The sequence below is a fragment of the Myotis myotis genome, unplaced genomic scaffold, assembly GCF_014108235.1.
Source record: "Myotis myotis isolate mMyoMyo1 unplaced genomic scaffold, mMyoMyo1.p scaffold_m19_p_6, whole genome shotgun sequence".
Lineage (NCBI taxonomy): Eukaryota > Metazoa > Chordata > Mammalia > Chiroptera > Vespertilionidae > Myotis > Myotis myotis.
This window is the reverse complement of record NW_023416368.1, coordinates 98,258,880-98,279,106: the sequence shown is the minus strand read 5'-3', so window position 1 is coordinate 98,279,106 and position 20,227 is coordinate 98,258,880. Positions and strand designations below refer to the sequence as shown.

The 20,227-nt window shown below is 37.9% G+C and overlaps 1 protein-coding gene across 1 annotated transcript in view; it reads right to left on the bottom strand.

Moving 5' to 3' along the window:
* Positions 1 to 20,227, bottom strand: part of CANX (calnexin) — a 32,147-nt gene that overhangs the window by 10,374 nt on the left and 1,546 nt on the right. The window contains exons 2-8 of the mRNA XM_036312520.1: positions 8,213 to 8,389; positions 7,848 to 7,921; positions 6,601 to 6,659; positions 5,928 to 6,069; positions 5,398 to 5,479; positions 4,391 to 4,583; positions 2,274 to 2,463 (exon numbers count right to left, since the gene is read on the bottom strand). Of these exons, the coding sequence (XP_036168413.1) occupies positions 2,274 to 2,463; positions 4,391 to 4,583; positions 5,398 to 5,479; positions 5,928 to 6,069; positions 6,601 to 6,659; positions 7,848 to 7,921; positions 8,213 to 8,386 (914 nt within the window). The 5' untranslated portion in view covers positions 8,387 to 8,389. The remainder of the gene's footprint in view (positions 1 to 2,273; positions 2,464 to 4,390; positions 4,584 to 5,397; positions 5,480 to 5,927; positions 6,070 to 6,600; positions 6,660 to 7,847; positions 7,922 to 8,212; positions 8,390 to 20,227) is intronic.

Genomic DNA, 20,227 nt, shown 5'->3' with positions numbered 1-20,227 from the left:
CAATCGGAGGGGTCTGGGGGTCCCCTGCCCAGGCCTGACGCCTGGGCCAGAGGCGTCAGGCCTGGGCAAGGGGCCGATCCTGCGATTGGAGGGTGATGGGGGTCAATGCCTGAGGGCTCCCAGTATGTGAGAGGGGGCAGGCTGGGCTGAGGGACACTCCCCCCCACCACCACCACACACACCCAGTGCACGAATTTCGTGCACCGGGCCCCTAGTCCTGTATAATAAAAGCCCAGGTGACGTCATGCGATGTTGTCACAAGATGGCCGCCATAGACGGCCGCCCTCATGTCGTCACAAGATGGTCACCACAAGATGGCTGGCAGGTGAGGACAGTTGGGGGCAACTGGGCTGGCAGGGGAGGGCAGTTGGGGGCCATCAGGCCTACAGAGGGCAGTTAAGGGCGAGTTCAGGCCAGCAGGGGAGGGAGTTGGGGGCAATCAGGCCAGCAGAGGAAGGCAGTTGGGGGTGATCAGGCCAGCAGGGGAGCAGTTAGGCATCAATCAGGCTGGCAGGGGAGCGGTTAGGGGGCAATCAGGCTGGCAGGCAGGGTAGTGGTTAGGAGCCAGCAGTTCCGGATTGTGAGAGAGATGTCCGACCGGCAGTCAGACATCCCCCAAGGGATCCAGATTGGAGAGGGTGCAGGCTGGGCTCAGGGACACCCCGCCCCCACCCCGTGCAGGAATTTCACGCACCAGGCCTCTAGTATATCTCATAAGGGCCTAGTCTCCAAAACATATCAAGAACTCTTACAACTCAATAATAAAAAGACAACCCAGCCCTAGCCAATTTGGCTCAGTGGAGAGAGAGTCAGCTGGCAGACTGAAGCGTCCCAGGTTCCATTCCTGGTCAGGGCACTGCCAAGGTTTTGGGCTCAATCCCTGGTGAGAGGGTGGGGATTGCAGGAAGCAGCCAATCAATGATTCTCTCGCATCATTGATTGTTTCTCTCTCCCTCTCCCTTCCTCTCTCTGAAACCAATGAAACCATATAAAAAATATTTTTAAAAAAGAAGTACCAACTTTTGTACAGTTGATGAAAAATGGTGCGACTCTAGTTGGTAAGTGAAGACATCATTTTATCCTTGGCCATATGATTATTTTTGAAGTATGCTAGTTTTAAATCGTGTGAGAACCTGAGTTTGTACAACATTCAGCTGACCCTTATAAGCAGAGCATTCACACCCTCTGCTCCAAAATGAAACAGCCAGTTAAGGAATATTACTGAACAGCAAGGCTGGGTCCATGTCTAATGTTCACCAAATACACAAGGAAACTTGGCATTTACACTAGTGCAGCATCAAAGTTCAGGAACCCGTACCTTAATTTAAGGGAGGAAAAACATCAACTAAAATTTCACTGCTAAGCTTAAGGAGATAGTTTTACAAATGGGAGGACAGTTTTATTATTTCTCTTTACGTACTTTTTGACATTTCCAAAAGCCAGTTTTCATTTCTCATCACCCTCCAGTTTGTACCCTAAAGGCCATACATATTGAGCTCACTCCTGCGGCTATACTTCTACACACAATGTGCTACTTTAATACCATTTTCCTTCTTTACCACTTAGTTAACTCTCACCCCACCTTCAAATCTTAATTTGATTGGCACTGCTCCAAGAAACCACCCTGATTTATACTCGATGCTCTGGTCACCAAGTAACACCTACTATTAGACCATTCACCAGATGCATGCCAACTTCAAATTATCAAGAGATAATTTGAAAACACCATGCATATATTTCTATTATATGTTTTATTGCTTAACATTTTATCAACAAGAAAATATACAAAGGGTGGAAATGAGGGCATCAGCAAAGAAGCTCCTTATGGGACATAAAAGCTCAACTGGAGCTGTGTGAGAGCTCATGTCCTTGTGGCTTTGTATTCCACTGCCCAACACAAAGCATGATCTCTTGAGTTTTATTTAAATAGGAAAAATATTAATTTTCCAATTAAAATTTAAAATCTAAGGACTCAAGCTTTCAATGTGAACTCACAGAAGCATGTGAAAGGCCAGGCCAAGAGAACTGAGGTTATGCCATAAAGCAACCACGTCAGCACAAGCAAACACATTGATTTCAGCATTTTGTGGTTTGTAAAATGGTGACAGGCAATCCAGATGATCTGTATGGCCCCTCTTTCAGCCCCCTTTTGTCTATGTTTTTCCTACCATTTGAATTGCATCATAGACTATTAAAATTATCAGATATCTAAACATTCATTTGTTCAAGCCACATGGAATACACAAAACACTCCATTGCACTCAAAGGCTCACCAGTCATCTGGTTTGACAGCATCAGGATCTGGTATTTTTGGTCTTTCATCCCAATCCTCAGGTTTCCGGTCTTCTGGGTCCTCAATTTCCCGGGAAGGATTTACAGGAGGAGTCATGTCATTTAGTAGATTTCCACTGTTGACAAGAGTTTGGTCCACTAGTATTTCAAAACTATTATCTGGATTCAAGACTAAAAAAAAGAAATTAAATGCAATTTTAAAAAGTTAATTAACCACTCATTCTCAAGCTCTCTTTACATACCACAAAAGATCATATTTATAACAGAAAACAGAAACATGAAGACCTCAGGCAACAAAGTCAGAACAAGATCTTGGGGGCCCTCCTGAGCAAGTTAATCCTCTTCTAAATCATAAAAGCTAGTTCCTCAGATTTTTAGGAATTAAAACAGATCATAGATAAAATTTTAAATACCAAAGACTTCATTTACAGACATTAAAAACATCAAAAATCAGCCCTAACCGGTCTGACTCAGTGGATAGAGCGTCGGCCTGCGGACTCAAGGGTCCCAGGTTCAATTCTGGTCAAGGGCATGTACCTTGGTTGCGGGCACATCCCCAGTAGGGAGTGTGCAGGAGGCAGCTGATAGATGTTTCTCTCTCATCGATGTTTCTAACTCTCTATCCCTCTCCCTTCCTCTCTGTAAAAAAATCAATAAAATATATATATTTTTTAAAACATCAAAAATCAGAGACAAAAACAAAACAAAACCTAACAACAAAAAAACCAAAGGTACATAAACTAATGCAATTGGTCTGACACAAATGGTTACACACCAGTCAATAGGCAAACGAGTTTACTTATTATAACCACCCCTAGTAAAGGTCCATTTCCTCATTTTTTGAGTTGGTATTACCACCATCTATGTTAACAAAATTTCAAATTACAAAAACCTTTTATTTATTAAATCATATGTCTATTCATGGTTGTATTTTGGGGGTCCAATGGGAAATAAAAAACCACAATTTTAAATCCATAAAATTTTAAATCCAAGTGTGATTACGCTAAAGCCTGTATCTCACACCTACAAGTCTAATTGGCAACTGACTGGCTCACAGCACATCCAGAATACTATGGAAGACAATGGTGTACTAGGTCGCCTTTCTCAAGGATAATTAAATTAGCACTGTTATCAATGATATGTAGTCTCCTGGAAAGATTCGTGCACTTTTGTGAAGAGACCAAGTACAATACAGGATATTTATCTTTCAATAAAAAATTACATCTCTACTTATTATACACATACATGTATTTATTCACAAATGGTTAATACATATCACAACGTTGTTATTTCAGATAATTCTAAAAATCTTCTTTATGTTTATTTCTATCTTCTGAATTTCTATACCAAATATGTATTACTATTGTTATGAAGAAAAAAGGTTATTGTATTCTTTAAGAAAAGAGGCATGTGTATATGTAATTTCAAACTAGGGGAAAAGCTTCATTAAAATAAAAATTCTATTCTAATGTCCAAATGATTAAATTCAATTGTTCAGGTGTTGGGAGTACCCAAGCAAACGTCAACTAAAAGATAATTTGAAAACACCATGCACATATTTCTATTATATGTTTTATTGCTTAACAATTTATCAACAAGAAAATATACAAAGGGTGGAAATGAGGGCATCAGCAAAGAAGCTCCTTCTGAAACATAAAAGCTTATTTTCAAAATGACTTAAACCCTAATTCTCAATTCAAATTATGGAAGAGAAGCTTAATTTTTTTTCTTCCTTTTTTGTCTTGTTTGCTTTTAATATTTTTTTAAATTGATTTCAGAGAGGAAGGGAGAGGGAGAGATAGAAACATCAATGATGAATAATTGATCGACTGCCTCCTGTACACCCTTTACTGTGGATCGAGCCTGCAACTCGGGGATGACCTCCTGGTTCAAAGGTTGATGCTCAACTACTGAGCCATGCCGGCTGGGCGAGAAGCTCCTTTTTGTGCTGAGACACTAAGTTCATTTCACTACCAAGATATTAAGTCAGTAGAGACTCTTATTTGCAGGCTTAGGTCTTCTCTAGATGTACTATCTTTACATTAAATGAATAATAAATCTGTAGTGCCATAAACCCCAAACTATTGGTTTTTCTTACTTAATGTATAAAGATGTGTTTTCTTATCAGTAAAATAGGTCTTCAGATCTGCATCTGGTCTCTTAGCGTGCTTTTCTTCATATTCACCCGTTTTGGGGTTTTTGTGGCGGAAGATGAAGTGCAATTTATAGTCCTCTCCACATTTATCTGGACCAAACATGATTGTATAAGGAGTCTTGTCATGGAACTGATCCTTCAGAAACAAAAATGGATTTTAAGTAAATCAAAGTATTCAAAGCAACTTTTCAAAAATATGATATTTCTTTTTATAAAATCCCAAATAAATTAGTTTCACATTAAAAGAAAAGCTGATTCTGTGACAGCATGGATAGACCTAGAAGCCAAGTGACATTAAGTCAGATAAAGACGATATCATAATGTCACTTACAGGTGGAACCTAAAGAACAAAAATGAACAATACAGAAACCGAATCATTGATACAGAAACAAACGAATGGTTGCCAGATGGGAGGGGGTTTGAGGAGCTGGGTGAAAAAGGTAAAGGGATTAAGTAAAATTGGTAGTTACAAAAACAGCCATAGGCATGTAAAGTACAGCATAGGGAATATAGGCAATAATACTGTAATAACTACATATGGTGTCAGGTGGGTACTAGACTTATAGGGGGTGTGAAGAATTCACCTCGTAAATCATAAATGTCTAACCACTATGCTGTACACCTGAAACTAATAAAATAATAATGAAAACTGTATTAGAAAAATTTTTAAAAAAGAAAAAAAAGCCGATTGGTTTATGAGGTTCATATAGATACCAGTGAAAAGGGATAACAGAAATTATTAGGAAATTTTACATGAGAACATTATGGAAGTGCTTAAAAAACAAAGCAATGTACATATCTAGATAGTTACTGCTTCTTTCATAAAACAAAGAAATACATTTGTTAAAAAAAATTACACAGAACAGAAATCAGGAATAAGAACAGTTTTCACATTTCAAATCCTGAAAGATAATTATGGGTGGCTATATAAAGAAATAGGAAGTACTTACCAAGTTTAGTTCCGGGGTTTTGGAAAGCAGCTTCACATAGGCACCACCACATTCTATTCCATTTTGGAAATTAACCTCATACCTAATTTCAGAGAGAAAAGCAGAAAATCATATGGCATTTTGAAATATCAAATTTCTTCATTACCCTTTTCCCCATCTTGGTCTCATGTTTAATCATAGGTCATATGTTTGTCTTTCGGAAAGATTCCATCTTCTATTGCTTTGAATGGCTTCCCAGTCCTCCAAAATTAATAAGTAAAATAAAATAAAAGCTTAATGCAGATTCCCCATAAATACTTTTTGCAAATTCCAGAAGTTCATTTGCTATTAGGAGAAAGAATAGCCAGTTTCTTTCCAAATAATTTATTGGGCAGGAAAATAACATTACAAGATGCCTAAATGCACTAAAAAATCCCTATTATAACATATAATTCTCATAATTTTTTAATGTAGAGTAATAGTTTTATAAAATTATGTCTTCTGATATCACCCATCCTAGAAAGCTTCTATCAAAGAAGTGTGTCACTTACTGAACAATGAGAGGCTTGGTATCAAACAGGAAGGGCTTGTTCAGTTTAGCAGAGATAGCATGATGCTTGGCCCGAGACATCAATACAAGTCCTTTGTCCCCTGGAAGTTTTGTTTCCTTCATTTCATCTACCTCCCATTTTCCTACAAAACACACAGAAAAGTTCCACTCCTTAACTGTACCTTTGAAGGTCCTTTAAATGGTAGAAAACAAAACTCAAAGTTGTGCAAGTCTATCATACAGACATATTCCATTTACCTATGAAAGCTGGCCTATTAATATTACACACACATATTAGGGTATGTTTTTTTAAAACCTATAGCATATGCTTAAAAAAGACCTGCCATTTCCAACACACAACACCATAGATGCTAAATTCCCTTCCCATTTTATGGTGTACAACAAACAGGTCTAACCCTTTAACTATAATGGAACACATAAATACAGCACAGTTTGTAAGGAAAAAAAAATCTTAAAATGTGAACATACTCCTTTTAAACTAGTTTTTTTAAATTTAAATTCCTTATTGTTTAAAGTATTACATATGTCTCCTTTTTCCCTCATTGACCCCTCACCAGCTGCTCCCACCCCCCAGCTTAAACTATTCTTAAGGGAATCACGGAAATGCTTCAAACTTCAATCTGCTATTATATTCAAGTCAAATGAACTCTCACCATCATATTTGGCAATTTCATCATCAGTGTCATCTTTCTTGGCTTTGGATAAAATCCACCTGTAATTAAGACAAACCCCCAAATTAAGGTCCAAATAGCAAAAGCAGGATCTAGCCAGCTCTTTCTAGCCTACTTAACCACTCTACTTTTAAGTTGGTGGTCTAGTTTCATTTTTTTTGCAAGTATCTGTCCAATTTTCCCAACACCATTTATTGAAGATACCGTCTTGACTCCATTGTATGCTCTTGCCTCCTTTGTCAAATATTACTTGAACATAATGGCTGATTGATTTCTGGGGTCTCAGTTCTATTCCAACGATCTATATGCCTATATTTGTGCCAGTACCGGGCTGTTTTGATTATGATGGCTTTATAGTATAACTTGATATCTCACCACTCTACTTTTAAATGTCACATAAGTAGTGTTAATATATTGTGCTCAATTCACAAACCTGTAAGAAAAAGTATCAAACCCGTCACATAATTCCACTTTTTTTAAGACTCAAGAGAAAAAAATTTTCCTCAAAGAACAAAATATAGGGTGGAACCCAGCTGACATGGTTCAGTGGTTGAGTATTGACCTATGAACCAGGAGGTCACAATTCGATTCCCGGTTAGGGCACATGCCCAGGTTGCGGGCTCGGTCCCCAGCGAGGGGCGTGCAGGAGGCAACTGATCAATGATTTTCTCTCATCATTGATCTTTCTCTCTTCCTCTCTCTCTTCTTCTCTGAAATCAATAAAAATATATTGTAAACTATACAGTATATGTATATGGTGGAGGAGGAGAGAGAAATGGAAGCGATTACTGCATGTTTTAAAAGACTATTTTCCTAAATGGGCGTGAACCCCATAGATATAAAATAATTATCACAATTTCACTATATAAGATGCTATTCTAAAAGGAATCCACTAGCCCTGACCTGTGTGGCTCAGTTGGATGGAGCATCGTCCCATACACCGAAAGGTGGTGTGTGTTTCCCAGTCAGGGCACATAACTGGGTTGCAGATGTGGTCCTGGGTCAGGGGGAATATGGGAGGCAACCGATTTTTTCTCTCTCTCACTTTGCTGTCTCTCTGTTGCTCTTTTTCTAAAGTCAATAAAAAGCATATCCTCAGTTGAGGAAAATAACATAAATAAATAAATAAATAAATAAATAAATAAATAAATAAATAAATAAGGAAGGAAGGAAGGAATTCAGTATTCCACTTACATGTTACCTGATCTCCCCCCCTAGGAAACACTTACCCAGACAGAGTTCCTCTGTCAAAGGAATCAGCAAAATACACTTCCCCTGTTGGAACTGGAGCTTTGTAGGTAACCTACAAATATAAAATAAGTGTCAAATATAAAAATAAATTAAGAATTGAAATTTTCAACAACATTCCTTTCTTAGTAGGATTTATTCTCTTGATTTGCTTTTATTTAACCACAAAACTCTCCTATCTTAGCTAGCCCTTGAATTCAATCTATATTATTTGATATCGCAAAGGATGCCAGAGAGATCAGCAAGTACTTTAATAGATTAGCTTTTCCTTTGAAAAATATCCAATCAACCTTCACCCTTTGATTATCTCAAGAGGTAAAACAAAGATTCAAAGACCACTTCACACCTTTGGAGATGGAGGAGTGCTGGCCTCTGGTTTCGATTTTGAGTCTTCTACCTCTTCAATGACATCATCCAGGTCATCCTCAATATCAATCACGTCATCATCATGGCCCTCGTGAGCCTGAATGACAGCAGTTCCAAGGACGAGCAACACACACAGCAACCACTTCTCTTCCATGATCTACATACAACAAGAGTAAAGTAAGTAAATGTTATCGCCTCCGTTTAAAAATTTTGTCAAGACCAATAACCCCTCCTCTCACTTAAAATAAAGGCTTTCAAATCAGAACTAAAAGGAACTTTATAGTGAATATCTCATTTTACAAATAAAGGAAATAAGCCCAAAGAGTCAGGGGTTTTCCTAACTAGTTCAAAAGATTCAATTTCAAGAATATTTCAAAATAAAACTCAAAAATAAACAATTGTCCTAAAAAACAACAAAAAAACCTACAAAAAAAATCAATTGTCATATCATGTTGGCTCCACAGAGCTAGATTAAAATACAATTTCAAATTAACCTCTTGCATTTGTAAAAAGCTTGACAAATGACAAAAGCCCCTTTTGTATATTAGTTTACCAGTACTGATTAAAACATTACAAGGAAATGGTAACAGAGGAACCAACTAGCCTCACATTAAATACTTAATATAGATACTGCTGCTATTGTTCAAAGATCAAGGGTAGATATAGTTTTAAATTAGTGTTTGAAGACTAAAGAAAACAAATTAAACCAAATCCCAGCTACTTTTATCTATTATTTTCTAAACACTTAAGTGCCTTGTGTATTGTATTATAGTGTCAGTGGGTCCTCTTTCCAAGGACTACAGATCCAAGGACATAAAAACTGAGCCACATGGATGCACAAAATGATTTGGTAGTATGTAGAGTTTCAATTCTGCAAGATAAAGAGTTCTATAAAAAGATAAAGGTCATAGGTGCACAATGTGACTGTACCTAATGTCACTGAATTGTACACTTAATGATTAAGATGACAAATCTTATAAATGTGTTCATCACAATAAAAAAGAAAGAAAACTGCCCTTGCTAGGTAGCTCAGTTGGTTAGAGCATCATCCTGATAAGTCAAGGTTGTGAGTTTAACCCTTGGTCAGGGCAGATTCAAGAATCAACCAATAAATGCATGAACATATCGCTCTGTCTCCAATCAATCAATCTTTTTTTAAAAAAAGAAAACTGAGCTTAATTCTTTTGGTCTCCTGTTTACAATGGAGACCTTTATTTCTCAGGTAAAATCCAAAACAAACAAAAACAAAAAAAGAACTGAAATAAAGGGCTCCTTCATAAACTTCAATAGCCCCAATTCACAACCATGACTGTCATTTAACCAATTGTCTAGAAAAAAAATGTAAATCAAATTATCCTAGTGCTGAATTTAATAACATATTCCTATAAACTAACCCTTTGAAGTGAGTAAACTGGGCTAGACTTTCATGTATCATTTGGTGGCATTACTTTTATTTAACGGATCTTGGGACTGTGTTCACAAAATGAAAAAGGTAAAGTTCACTGGATTCCTAAACACTTAGCATTTAGGCAGTACAGAAAATACAAATGCTCAATAAAGTCATCCATAATCTTTCCTAGGACTGGTAACAGTTTTTAGAAGAAACTTTCAATGTCAACATTCTGCTATGGTTTCTTATATATTTAAAAAAATACTAATAATCTCTTACTCACTGGAAAGACCTGTAATCTCTGCTGTCAAAATAGTATACATGGCATAGCAATATGCCTTTGTTTATTTACAACTACAAGGGTTCTCTAAAACCACACAGATGGATTCAACACTTTTATCTAAATTAACTCTATACAACACCCAGGTTCACTCTCCTAGAAACAATGCTATAAATGGTGGAGAGAGCCCTGGCCGGTGGGTCAGTAGGTTGAGCATTGACCCATACATCAAAAGGTTGCAGGTTCAAGCCCTGGTCAGAGTGCATATGGGAGGTAAACTGACTGATGTTGCTTTCTTACATCCATGCCTGTCTGTCTCTGTCTGTCTGTCTGTCTGTCTCTCTCTCTCTCAAAAAAAAAATCAATAAAACATGCTCGTGTTGAGGCTTAAAAAAAGGTAGTAATTTTCAAAAAACAGTGGTTGGGCCTGACTGGCATGGTTCCAGTGGTTGAGCATCAACCTATGAACCAGGAGGTCATGGTTTGATTCCTGGTCACGGCACATGTCCAGGTTGCAGGCTCAATCCCCATTGAGGAACAGATCATGCAAGAGGCAGCGATCAATTATTCTCTCTCATCATTGATGTTTCTATCTCTCTCTCGCTCTCTGAAATAAATAAAAATATATTTTTAAAAAATACAGTAGTTGGATTCCCAGGGATAAACTACAAAACAAAATTAGCCCAGCCCTGGCCGGTTTACTCAGTGGTTAATGTTGGCCCCCAGATGGAAGGGTCTCGGGTTTGATTCCCAGTCAAGGACACGTGTCTTTCTCCTGTCGATGTGTCTTTCTCAGATAATTTTTCTCTCTCTCCCTCCTTCCTCTCTTCCTCTCTCTCTCTCTCTCTCTCTTTAATATATTTTATTGATTTTTTTTTTACAGAGAGGAAGGGAGAGGGATAGAGAGTTAGAAACATCGATGAGAGAGAAACATCGATCAGCTGCCTCCTGCACACCCCCTATTGGGGATGTGCCTGCAACCAAGGTACATGCCCTTGACTGGAATAAAACTTGGGACCCTTGAGTCCGCAGGCTGACGCTCTATCCACTGAGCCAAACCAGTCAGAACTCCACTCTCTCTCTCTTAAAAAAAAAAATCAATGGAAAAAATATCGTGTGAGGATTAAAAAACAAAAAAAACTAAATCAGCTAAAACAATAGTTACAACTTTTAAAAAGTAAAAAAAAAAAAAAAATGTGGTAAGAACAGTAGTAACTGAATAAAACAAAAACTAATGGATTAATTAGGACTATGTAATGAAGCTGGAACACTGTTGCTTTAAGAAAAAGCTAGTCAGGGAGATGAACGAGTAGGCTACTTACCTTTAATAAAGGAAGGACTGATTTTTCTCACAATAATTTTTAATTTGTTGCTATATTGTTACTATGGGATGAATTATATTTCCCTAAAATTAATATATTGAAGCCCTAACTCCCAAAGTGACAATATTTGGAGGCAGGAACTTCAAGAAAGTAATTAGAAAAGATCATAAAGGTGGGACCCTAATCCAGGAGGACTGGTGTCCACATAAGAGTGCTTATGAACAAAGACAAGTCCATGTGACAGTGAGATGGTAGCTCTCTGCTAATCAAGGACCAAGTCCTCACCAAAAAATGACCCTGCTGACACCTTGGTCAGAAACCAAACCATGGCCTCTTGATTCATGGGTTGATGTTCAACCACTGAGCAACACCAGCTGAGCTACATATGCAGTTTTAACAACTGGAATTTGCCAATACTCCTAAGAAGATAGTGCAGTCAATAGGTCTAATTCCAAGAGCTACTATTAAGCCATCTTAAATGTTCCAAGTCTTATTAGAAACCTATCCACACTTACAATTGAAGACTATATTTTAACACGAACTAGCCTGGTTGGTGTGGCTCAGTGGTTGAGTGTTGACCTATGAACCAGGAGGTCACAGTTTGATTCCCAGTCAGGGCACATGCCCAGGTTGCGGGCTTGATTTGCAGTGGGGGTGTGCAGGAGGCAGCTGTTCAATAATTCTCTCTCATTACTGATGTTTCTATCTCTCTCCCTTCCTCTTTGAAATCAATAAAAAAAAATTTTTTAAAGATGATCTAATTCTCTGCTTTGTTACTGAAAATTCAACATTACCAAGAAACAAAATCTCCCCTCATTTTAGTCCTCCTACATCAAATAGTCCTTTTAAAAGATAGCACATATGGCCCTAACCGGTTTGGCTCAGTGGATAGAGTGTTGGCCTGCGGGCTGAAGGGTCCCAGGTTTGATTCTGGCCAAGGGCATGTACCTGGGTTGCAGGCCCATCCCCAGTGGGAGATGTGCAGGAGGCAGCTGATCGATGTTTCTCTCTCATCGTTGTTTCTAACTCTCTATCCCTCTCCCTTCCTCTCTGTAAAAAAATCAATAAAATATATTTTAAAAAATAAATTTAAAAAAATAAATAAAAGAGCACACATGGAGCAGGTACATAAAAAAGATACTGCACTATTATGCTTACTAGAAGAAAACACAAAATTTAGTTGATCTAGGGCTTGACAATGAGCTTTTAATAAAACATCAAAAGCAAGATACCTGAAAGAAAAAAGTTAAGACTTTTAAAATTAAAAACCTCAACTCTGTGAAAGACACATAAAATTAAAAGACAAATCAGACCAAGAGAAAACATTTGCAAAATACATATCTTACAACAGACTGGTTTCAAAATACTCGAAAAACTCAAATTTAACAATAAGAAACAAACCACTCAATTAAAAAATGGGTAAGCCTGGACAGTGTGGCTCAGTGGTTGAGCTCTGACCCATGAACCAGGAGGTCATGGTTAGGACACATGCACGGGTTATGGGGTTGATCCCCAGTAGGGGCATGCAGGAGGCACCTGTTTGATGATGTTCTTTTCTGATCTGTTTCTATCTCTATCCCTCTCCCTTCCTCTCTCTCTAAAAATCAATAAAAAACATATAAAAGAACATATTAAAAAATAAATAACTCATTGGGTTTAAAAATAAAAAATCCTATATGCTAAGTGTCCAGCCGTCCATTCAACCAATCAAAGTGTAATATGCTAATGATATGCTAAGGTTGCCCAACCGCTCACTATGACATGCACTGACCACCAGGGGGCAGATGCTCCGACCAGTAGCTTAGCTTGCTGCTGGGGTCCAGCTGATTGGGACTGAGCAAGACAGGCTGGACTTGCCCTGGAGCCCTCCCACATTCCTCCCCAGCCCGATCATACACCAGTGGGGTCTCTTGGCCTGGCCTGTGCTCTCTCGCAATCTGGGACCCTTCAGCGATGTCGGAGAGCTGGTTTCAGCTCGACCCCCCAGGCCAGGGCGAGGGAACCCACTGGTGCATGAATTTGTACATCAGGCTTCTAGTAAATATATAAAAAACAGGCTAAAGATGTAAACAAACAGGCCAGAAAGTACGGAATATAAGGAAGAGGGAAAAGAAACAGATACACTTTACAGTGGAGAAATCTGGCAAACACACCTCAGCCAGGTGATCAAAGTCAACATCAACCATGATAGGTCATGTTGATAGTATGTGCCCTTGATACAATGTGATGAAAACAGTACCTTTAACCTCTGTGGTCTTCCTCCTAAAACTCCATATCCCCAGTCTAATCATGAGAAAAACATCAAGCAAGTCCCAGTAGAGGGACATTCTACAAAATAACCTGACCAGCCCTCAAAAATGTCAAAGTCATCAAAAACAAAAAAAGCCTAAAAACTTGTTGCAGCCCAGAGGTGCCTAAGAAGACATGATAACTAAATGTAATGTAGATCCTTGGACAGAAAAAGGACAGTGGGGGAAATATAAAGGAGGGGAGGGACCTGAATTAAATATGGATTCTAGTTAATAATTATGTATCAATATTGATTCATTAATTATAATAAATGTACTATATATACTAAGTTGTTAATAATAGGGGAAACTGGGTCTGGATTATATGAAAATCCTCTGTACTATCTTTATAATTTTTCTATACATTTTAAACTGTTCTAAAGGATTTCATAAGTTTATCCCTTTTTAAGTCTTCATTTATCTTTATTTACAGAATCATAAGCAGAGAGCATCCTTCTCTGTTGTCACCGTTTCTAAAAATAGGAAATATACCTTTAATAGGAAATATACTGGGTTCAGTTGGGCTTTTGATAAAAGCTGGATGGCAGAGTTCAAGACTGTTTTCTAGTAGTCACAAGTTTGAACTGTGAGAATTCTGTGTTACAAAGAGTAAAAGGAGAGCCCAGCCTGTGTGGCTCAGGTGGTTGAACATCATCCCACGCACAAAGATGTCCCAGGTTCAATTCCTGGGAAGGGCACATGACCATGTTTCAGGCTGAATCTCCAGTAGGGTGCGTGCAGAAGGCAGCTGATTAATGTTTCTATCTCTCTCTCCCTCTCCCTTCCTCTCTCTAAAATTAATAACATATTTTAAAAAAACACAAAGGAGTAAAGGAGAAAATGCATCTGAAGCCTCATCAGAGAGCCTGGAATGCTTTGACACTAAATGAATGTTTGCTGACAGTTCAATGCAATGTCATGAGTGCTAACTAGGTATCAATCATTTTCTTGAAATTTGGTCTCTAACCTTCAGGAGCTCAATCTACATAGGGTATAAGTAAAGTCTGGAAACAAAACTTTTTTATATACCTAGCCGGTTTGGCTCAGTGGATAAAGCATCGGCTTGCGGACTGAAGGGTCGGGTTCAATTCCAGTGAAGGGCACATGCCCGGGTTGTGGGTTCGATCCCCAGTAGGGGACATGCAGGAGGCAACCGATCAATGGTTCTCTCTCATCACTGATGTTTCTCTTTCTCTTCCTCTCTGAAATCAATAAAAATATTTTTTTTAAAAAATCTTTTATATAAAAGGTGACTGTGATGGCACTGTATATTTGCCAATTTTTCAGACTTTATGAATATACTGTATTATTAGTTCTATAAACCAAGGGTATTTTTTTTTGTTGGTTAATATAAAAATAAACCAACATTATAACCCATCTTTTACAATCTAACCTGCAAAAAAATGCACATAGTTTTGGCAGTACTATGTAAGACTCTTGCTAATAATTTCCTTCTGTTAAAAAATGCCATAAAAGTAAAAATTTCAAAAATGAATAACTGACACAGATAAAACTTCACAGAACTATGTACAAACAAGGGCATGTAATATCTGGAAAAATCTAAGTAAGATCTGTACATTGTACCATGTACCAATGTTAAGTTCCTACTTTTGCTACTGTACCATGGTTTATGTTAACATGCTACTTTGGGGGGAAGCTGGGTGATGGTTACAGGGACTTCTCTGTACTATTTTTCCAACTTGTTGCAGGTCTGTAATTATTCCCGAATTAACAGCTTAAAAAATTATTGGATCATTGAAGATGGTTCTTTAAACTTGATCAAAATTGTCTAACCAGCTTTAAATTGACCTGGTCCTCTAAAACACAAAACCACAAAGGAGGACTCAGAAATGTAAATTGGATTATAAATTTGAACATGATGAGGTAAAATCTCTCTCCTTCCAATTACTTACAGCTTTGTTTTTAGTAATCAAATATAATTACCTACCTATATCCAAATCAGAGACTCTCAGCCCTCTAGGATCACATGGACAAATATACACAAAACCAAGAAAACAGGAGCCAAATACACACACATTTATAACATACATTTATTATATAAACGAGAGGCCCAGTGCGCGAAATTCCTGCACTCATGGGGGGGGGGGGAGGGGAAGGGGGGAAAACAATCTGGCCTGTGCCCTCTTGCAGTCGAGGAGCCCTCAGGGGATGTCCGACTGATGGCTTAGGCCCACTCGTATACTCTTAGCACTGCCATGGAGGTAGGAAAGGCTCCCGCCACTGCTGCTGTGCTCACCAGCCATGAGCCTGGCTTCTGGCTGTGTGGTGTTCCCCCTGTGGGAGGGCACTGACCACCAGGGAGCAGCTCCTGTGTCAAGCATCTGCCCCCTGGTGGTCAGTGCTCATCATAGCAACCGGTCATTCTGCTGTTCAGTTGATTTGCATATTCGCGTTTTTTTTTTTTTGGATGCTTTCTGACTTGCTTCCCAATTTCCCAAGGACCAACCAAAAAGCCCAGTTCTCAAAATCTTAGGGTTAGGAAGATTCTTTAAGAGCATCTAATCTAATCACTTTCAATATTTCAATCGCTCTTAACTCTTAGAAGAGTGAATTTACCTTAAATTCAAGAGATGGAAGTTTCCTATTCTAAAACTGATGATTCAGAAAATTAATTCTTCATACACATGACAGTACAGTGTATGTGGTATAACCTGTCCCCATCAGAGAAACCTGGGTTTCAGACTCTCTCGCTCCTTTCTAGCCTTGCTCAGCTCACTAAACTTCTAGGAGTCTTCTGTCTCTATGTTATAAATGCCTAACTCAAAGGCTTGCTGTGAAAATATAAAAAAGATAATACAAAGTCCAGCACTTTATAGGTATACCCAAATGGTTTGTCCTTTGATATACCAAGTACAACCACAGTGAATACATTTTCTATTCTTACAATGGACCAAAACGTCTAATATGCCTGCCTACTCCTCCAAAGTATTTCAACATGAATGACTTTACATAGCAAGAAAAACTTACTTCCCTCCTAGTATATTTCTTCTTTAACTCTACCTTGCAATGATGCATATACAATTTTAACAGTTGGATATGGAAATCTCCATGTTTATCTATATTTTTTCTCTGCATTACCAATTACTTTTCTTTATGAATTCTCTGAAATTTATTTTTGGTTAATGATAATTCTGTTCTCAGCATACATTCTAAAAAGTCCATATTATTTTACTATACACATTTAATGGCATACATAAGACTTTGAACACAAAATATTCTATTTAACAGAAACAAACACATTCTGCATCAAATTTCAGCAAATTCAGATCAATTTTTGGAATGGGCAAACACCAAAGAAATACTGAATTTGCCACCTTCCAAAGACAGAAACTTTATCTTCAATAAGGGTCCCTTAGTGAAGGGACCTATTAAAAATAAAAGAATTAGCCCTGACTGGTTTGGCTCAGTGGAGAGTGTCAGCCTGTGGACTGAAGGGTCCCAGGCTCAATTCCGGTCAAGGGCATGTACCTTGATTGCGGGCACATCCCCAGTAGGGGGTGTGCAGGAGGTAGCTGATCGATGTTTCTCTCTCATTGATGTTTCTACCTCACTATTCCTCTCCCTTCCTGTCTGTAAAAAATTAATAAAATATATTTTAAAAAATTGGAAAAAAAACTTTAATAAAATAAAAATAAAAGAATTATATTAAAGAAAAATCTTTAAAACAACTGGAGACTCAAATTATGTTTACGTTTATTAAATTTTTATAGTTTATCTTTTCAAGCTAAGTCTACTTTCATATCTATTTTCATAAGACATGTTAATCTATGAATTTCTTTTCTTGTAAAGTCTTTGTCTGGCTTTGGTATCAGGTTAATACTTTGCCTCATAGAATGGGGAAGTGTTCTCCCTCTTCTGTTTTCAGAAAGAATCTGTAAAGGATTGCTATTTCCTTCTCTAAGTATTTGGTAGAATCAAGTGAAGCCATATGCTCTGTTGCACTTTGTTTCTCAAAATAAATTAGGAAATTTCAACTTTCATTTCTTTTATCCATGAGAAATTACAAAAGAGGATCAGAAATCCCAGGGAAAGGATTATTTCTTTGTCTCTTAATCAGATTGAGAAAGTTCCTTTCTATTCCTGTTGAGTGTTTCTATAATGAAAGGGTTCTGCATTTTGTTAAATTCTGTGTCTATTGAGATGATCATGTGGTTTTTATCCTTCATTAATGTGGGATATCACATTAATTATTGTATGCTGAACCAACTTTGCATTCATGGGAAAAATCCCAGTTGGTCATGGTGAATAAATCCTTTTTATATGTTGCTGTTTTCTGTTTGCTAGCATTAAGTATTTCTGCATAAAAGATATTGGTCTATGGTTTCCTTTCCTTGTATACTTTTTCTGGCTTTGATATTAGGGCTTCATAGAATGAAGTGGGAAGTGTTCGCCCCTCTTCTTTGTTTAGAAGAGCTTTTGAAGGATTGGTGTTTAATTCTTCTCTAAGTATTCAGTAGAATTCACCAGTGAAGCCATTTGGTTCCAGGCTTTTCTTTGTGAGACTTAATCTCTCAAAAATAGATAGCAAACTCCAACTCTAATTACTTTAATCTATGAGAAATTAAAAAAAGAAACAGAAGAAATTACCTAGCTAATGTTCTTGGTTGTTTTTAAAAAGGTACTACGCAATAAAAGCTGAGGCAGTCTTTCATGTAGGCTATCCATTTATCTGTTTAAATTTTAAATCTTATTGGGTGAAGACATGTTAGGTTGTTGAACTTATACATCACAAGAAACCCCAAATGTTCTATTTTTCCAATTTGACACCGAAGGAATTTAAGACTAAGTTACACAAACTTGTCCTAGGTCACAGTTAGACATATATATAGTACAGTGGGGCCTTGACTTACGAGTGTCCCGACTAACGAGTTTTTTGAGATACCTACCAGCTGTCTCTCGGAGGATTTTTTGCATTGAGTAGATAGAGTAATTTGAGTTAACGAGCTCCTTAACGAGCTCGGTCTCGAACGAATTAAACTCATAAGTCAAGGCCCCACTGTAGTTAATGAGCAGGAACCCAGAAGTCATACTCATTCATCGGCGATCTAATAACTTGGAATATTGGGTGAATTACTCAGCTCAGAGCCTCAGTTTCATCTCTACATTGAGAATAACAACATGATCTACATCTTACGATTGTTGTATAAACAAAATACATGTGAAGTGCATATGACAGTATCTGGCTTAGAGTATGTGCTCAATATCAGCAGGGAGTTCTATTACTAGTTGTTGCCCAGTGCTGCCAATCAAGCTTCAGTGGCTCTAAAATTCCTGTTTTAAAGCAAATAAGTCTCAGATTGGAAAGGAAGCAGTCACAGATAACCATTTTACTTTTACTATTACTTTTTGATTTTACTACATGTACATCTAGTAAAAAAACAAAAGCATTTAAAGGTGGAAAAAGTATATAAAATTCAAAATGGACTGTACTGTAAATGCTCATTCATTTAAAAGTAGATCCAGCCCTGGCTAGTTTGGATCAGTGGATAGAGCGTCAGCCTGCGGACTGAGGGGTCCTGGGTTCGATTCCAGTCAAGGGCATATGCCGGCGTTGTGGGCTTGATCCCCAGTGGGGGGTGTGCAGGAGGCACCTGATCCATGATTCTCTCTCATTATTGATGTTTCTCTCTCTCTCTCTCTCTCTCCCTCTCCCTTCCTCTCTGAAATCAATAAAAATATATTTTAAAAAAATAAAAGTAGATCCATATTGTTTTTAGTTTTGAATTTTGTTTTTCATTGACTGAAACATTAGAATCAATTTTTTCATAGCACACCTTTTTGCTATAAACCTAGGTTTATATTATGAATACTCAAAATATATTGCTGAGAATTGTCTAAGTTCTTAAAAAAAAAATCTCCAAATAATTTCATAGCTCAGTTAAGCTTAATTTTAAAGTACATATGTTGCGCCCTGGCCAGTATGGCTCAGTTGGTTGGAGTGTGTTCCATATACCGAAAGGTTAAGGGTTCTATTCACAGTCAGGACACATACCTAGATTGTGGGTTCGGTTCCCAGGTGGGGTGTGTACGGGAGGCAACCATATTTCTCTTTTCTCTTCCTTCCCTTCTCTAAAATCAATAAACATACCCTTGGGTGAAGATTAAAAACAAACAAAAAAAAAACGTTGCAGTTAGCAAAGCATTCACCCAGCACTTTTCTGACAAAGTTCTACAGTAAACTATATAGGTCACAACAATGTAAATGCACTTTTATTTCCATAGCAACAACTAGTTGTTGTTATGAGCTGCCAATTCTATTTGTATAGTTAATTACACTATTCAAAGTAGCTCACCATCCTATTTGTCCCTTCCAATAGCGCCCTCAGTAAAGTATACAGGAGACTTCTCATTTCAGTTTTAAAGATGTGGAAACCAAGGTGGTTCATAAGCTAGTTACCCACGTTCAGACTGAAACTCCAATCTCTTGAGCCTGTATCGATGCACACCAACTGTCACTTCATCACCTTAACCTCTTCGCAGGGCAAACTCAACTGTGTAACTAAAAAGATGCAATAGCCTGATTGCCAAAACTGCAGCAACGACTTCTGTGAAAACGTTACTTCTGTGAAAAAGTTTACCCCTCATGGTCCTTGCAAGATAATGTGCTAGTTGAAACTGCTGAATTAAGATAGCATGGTGTGGAGAGATGCTGACACCGCTCAGATAGCTCATGGCATCTGTTTGCTGTAGGCCA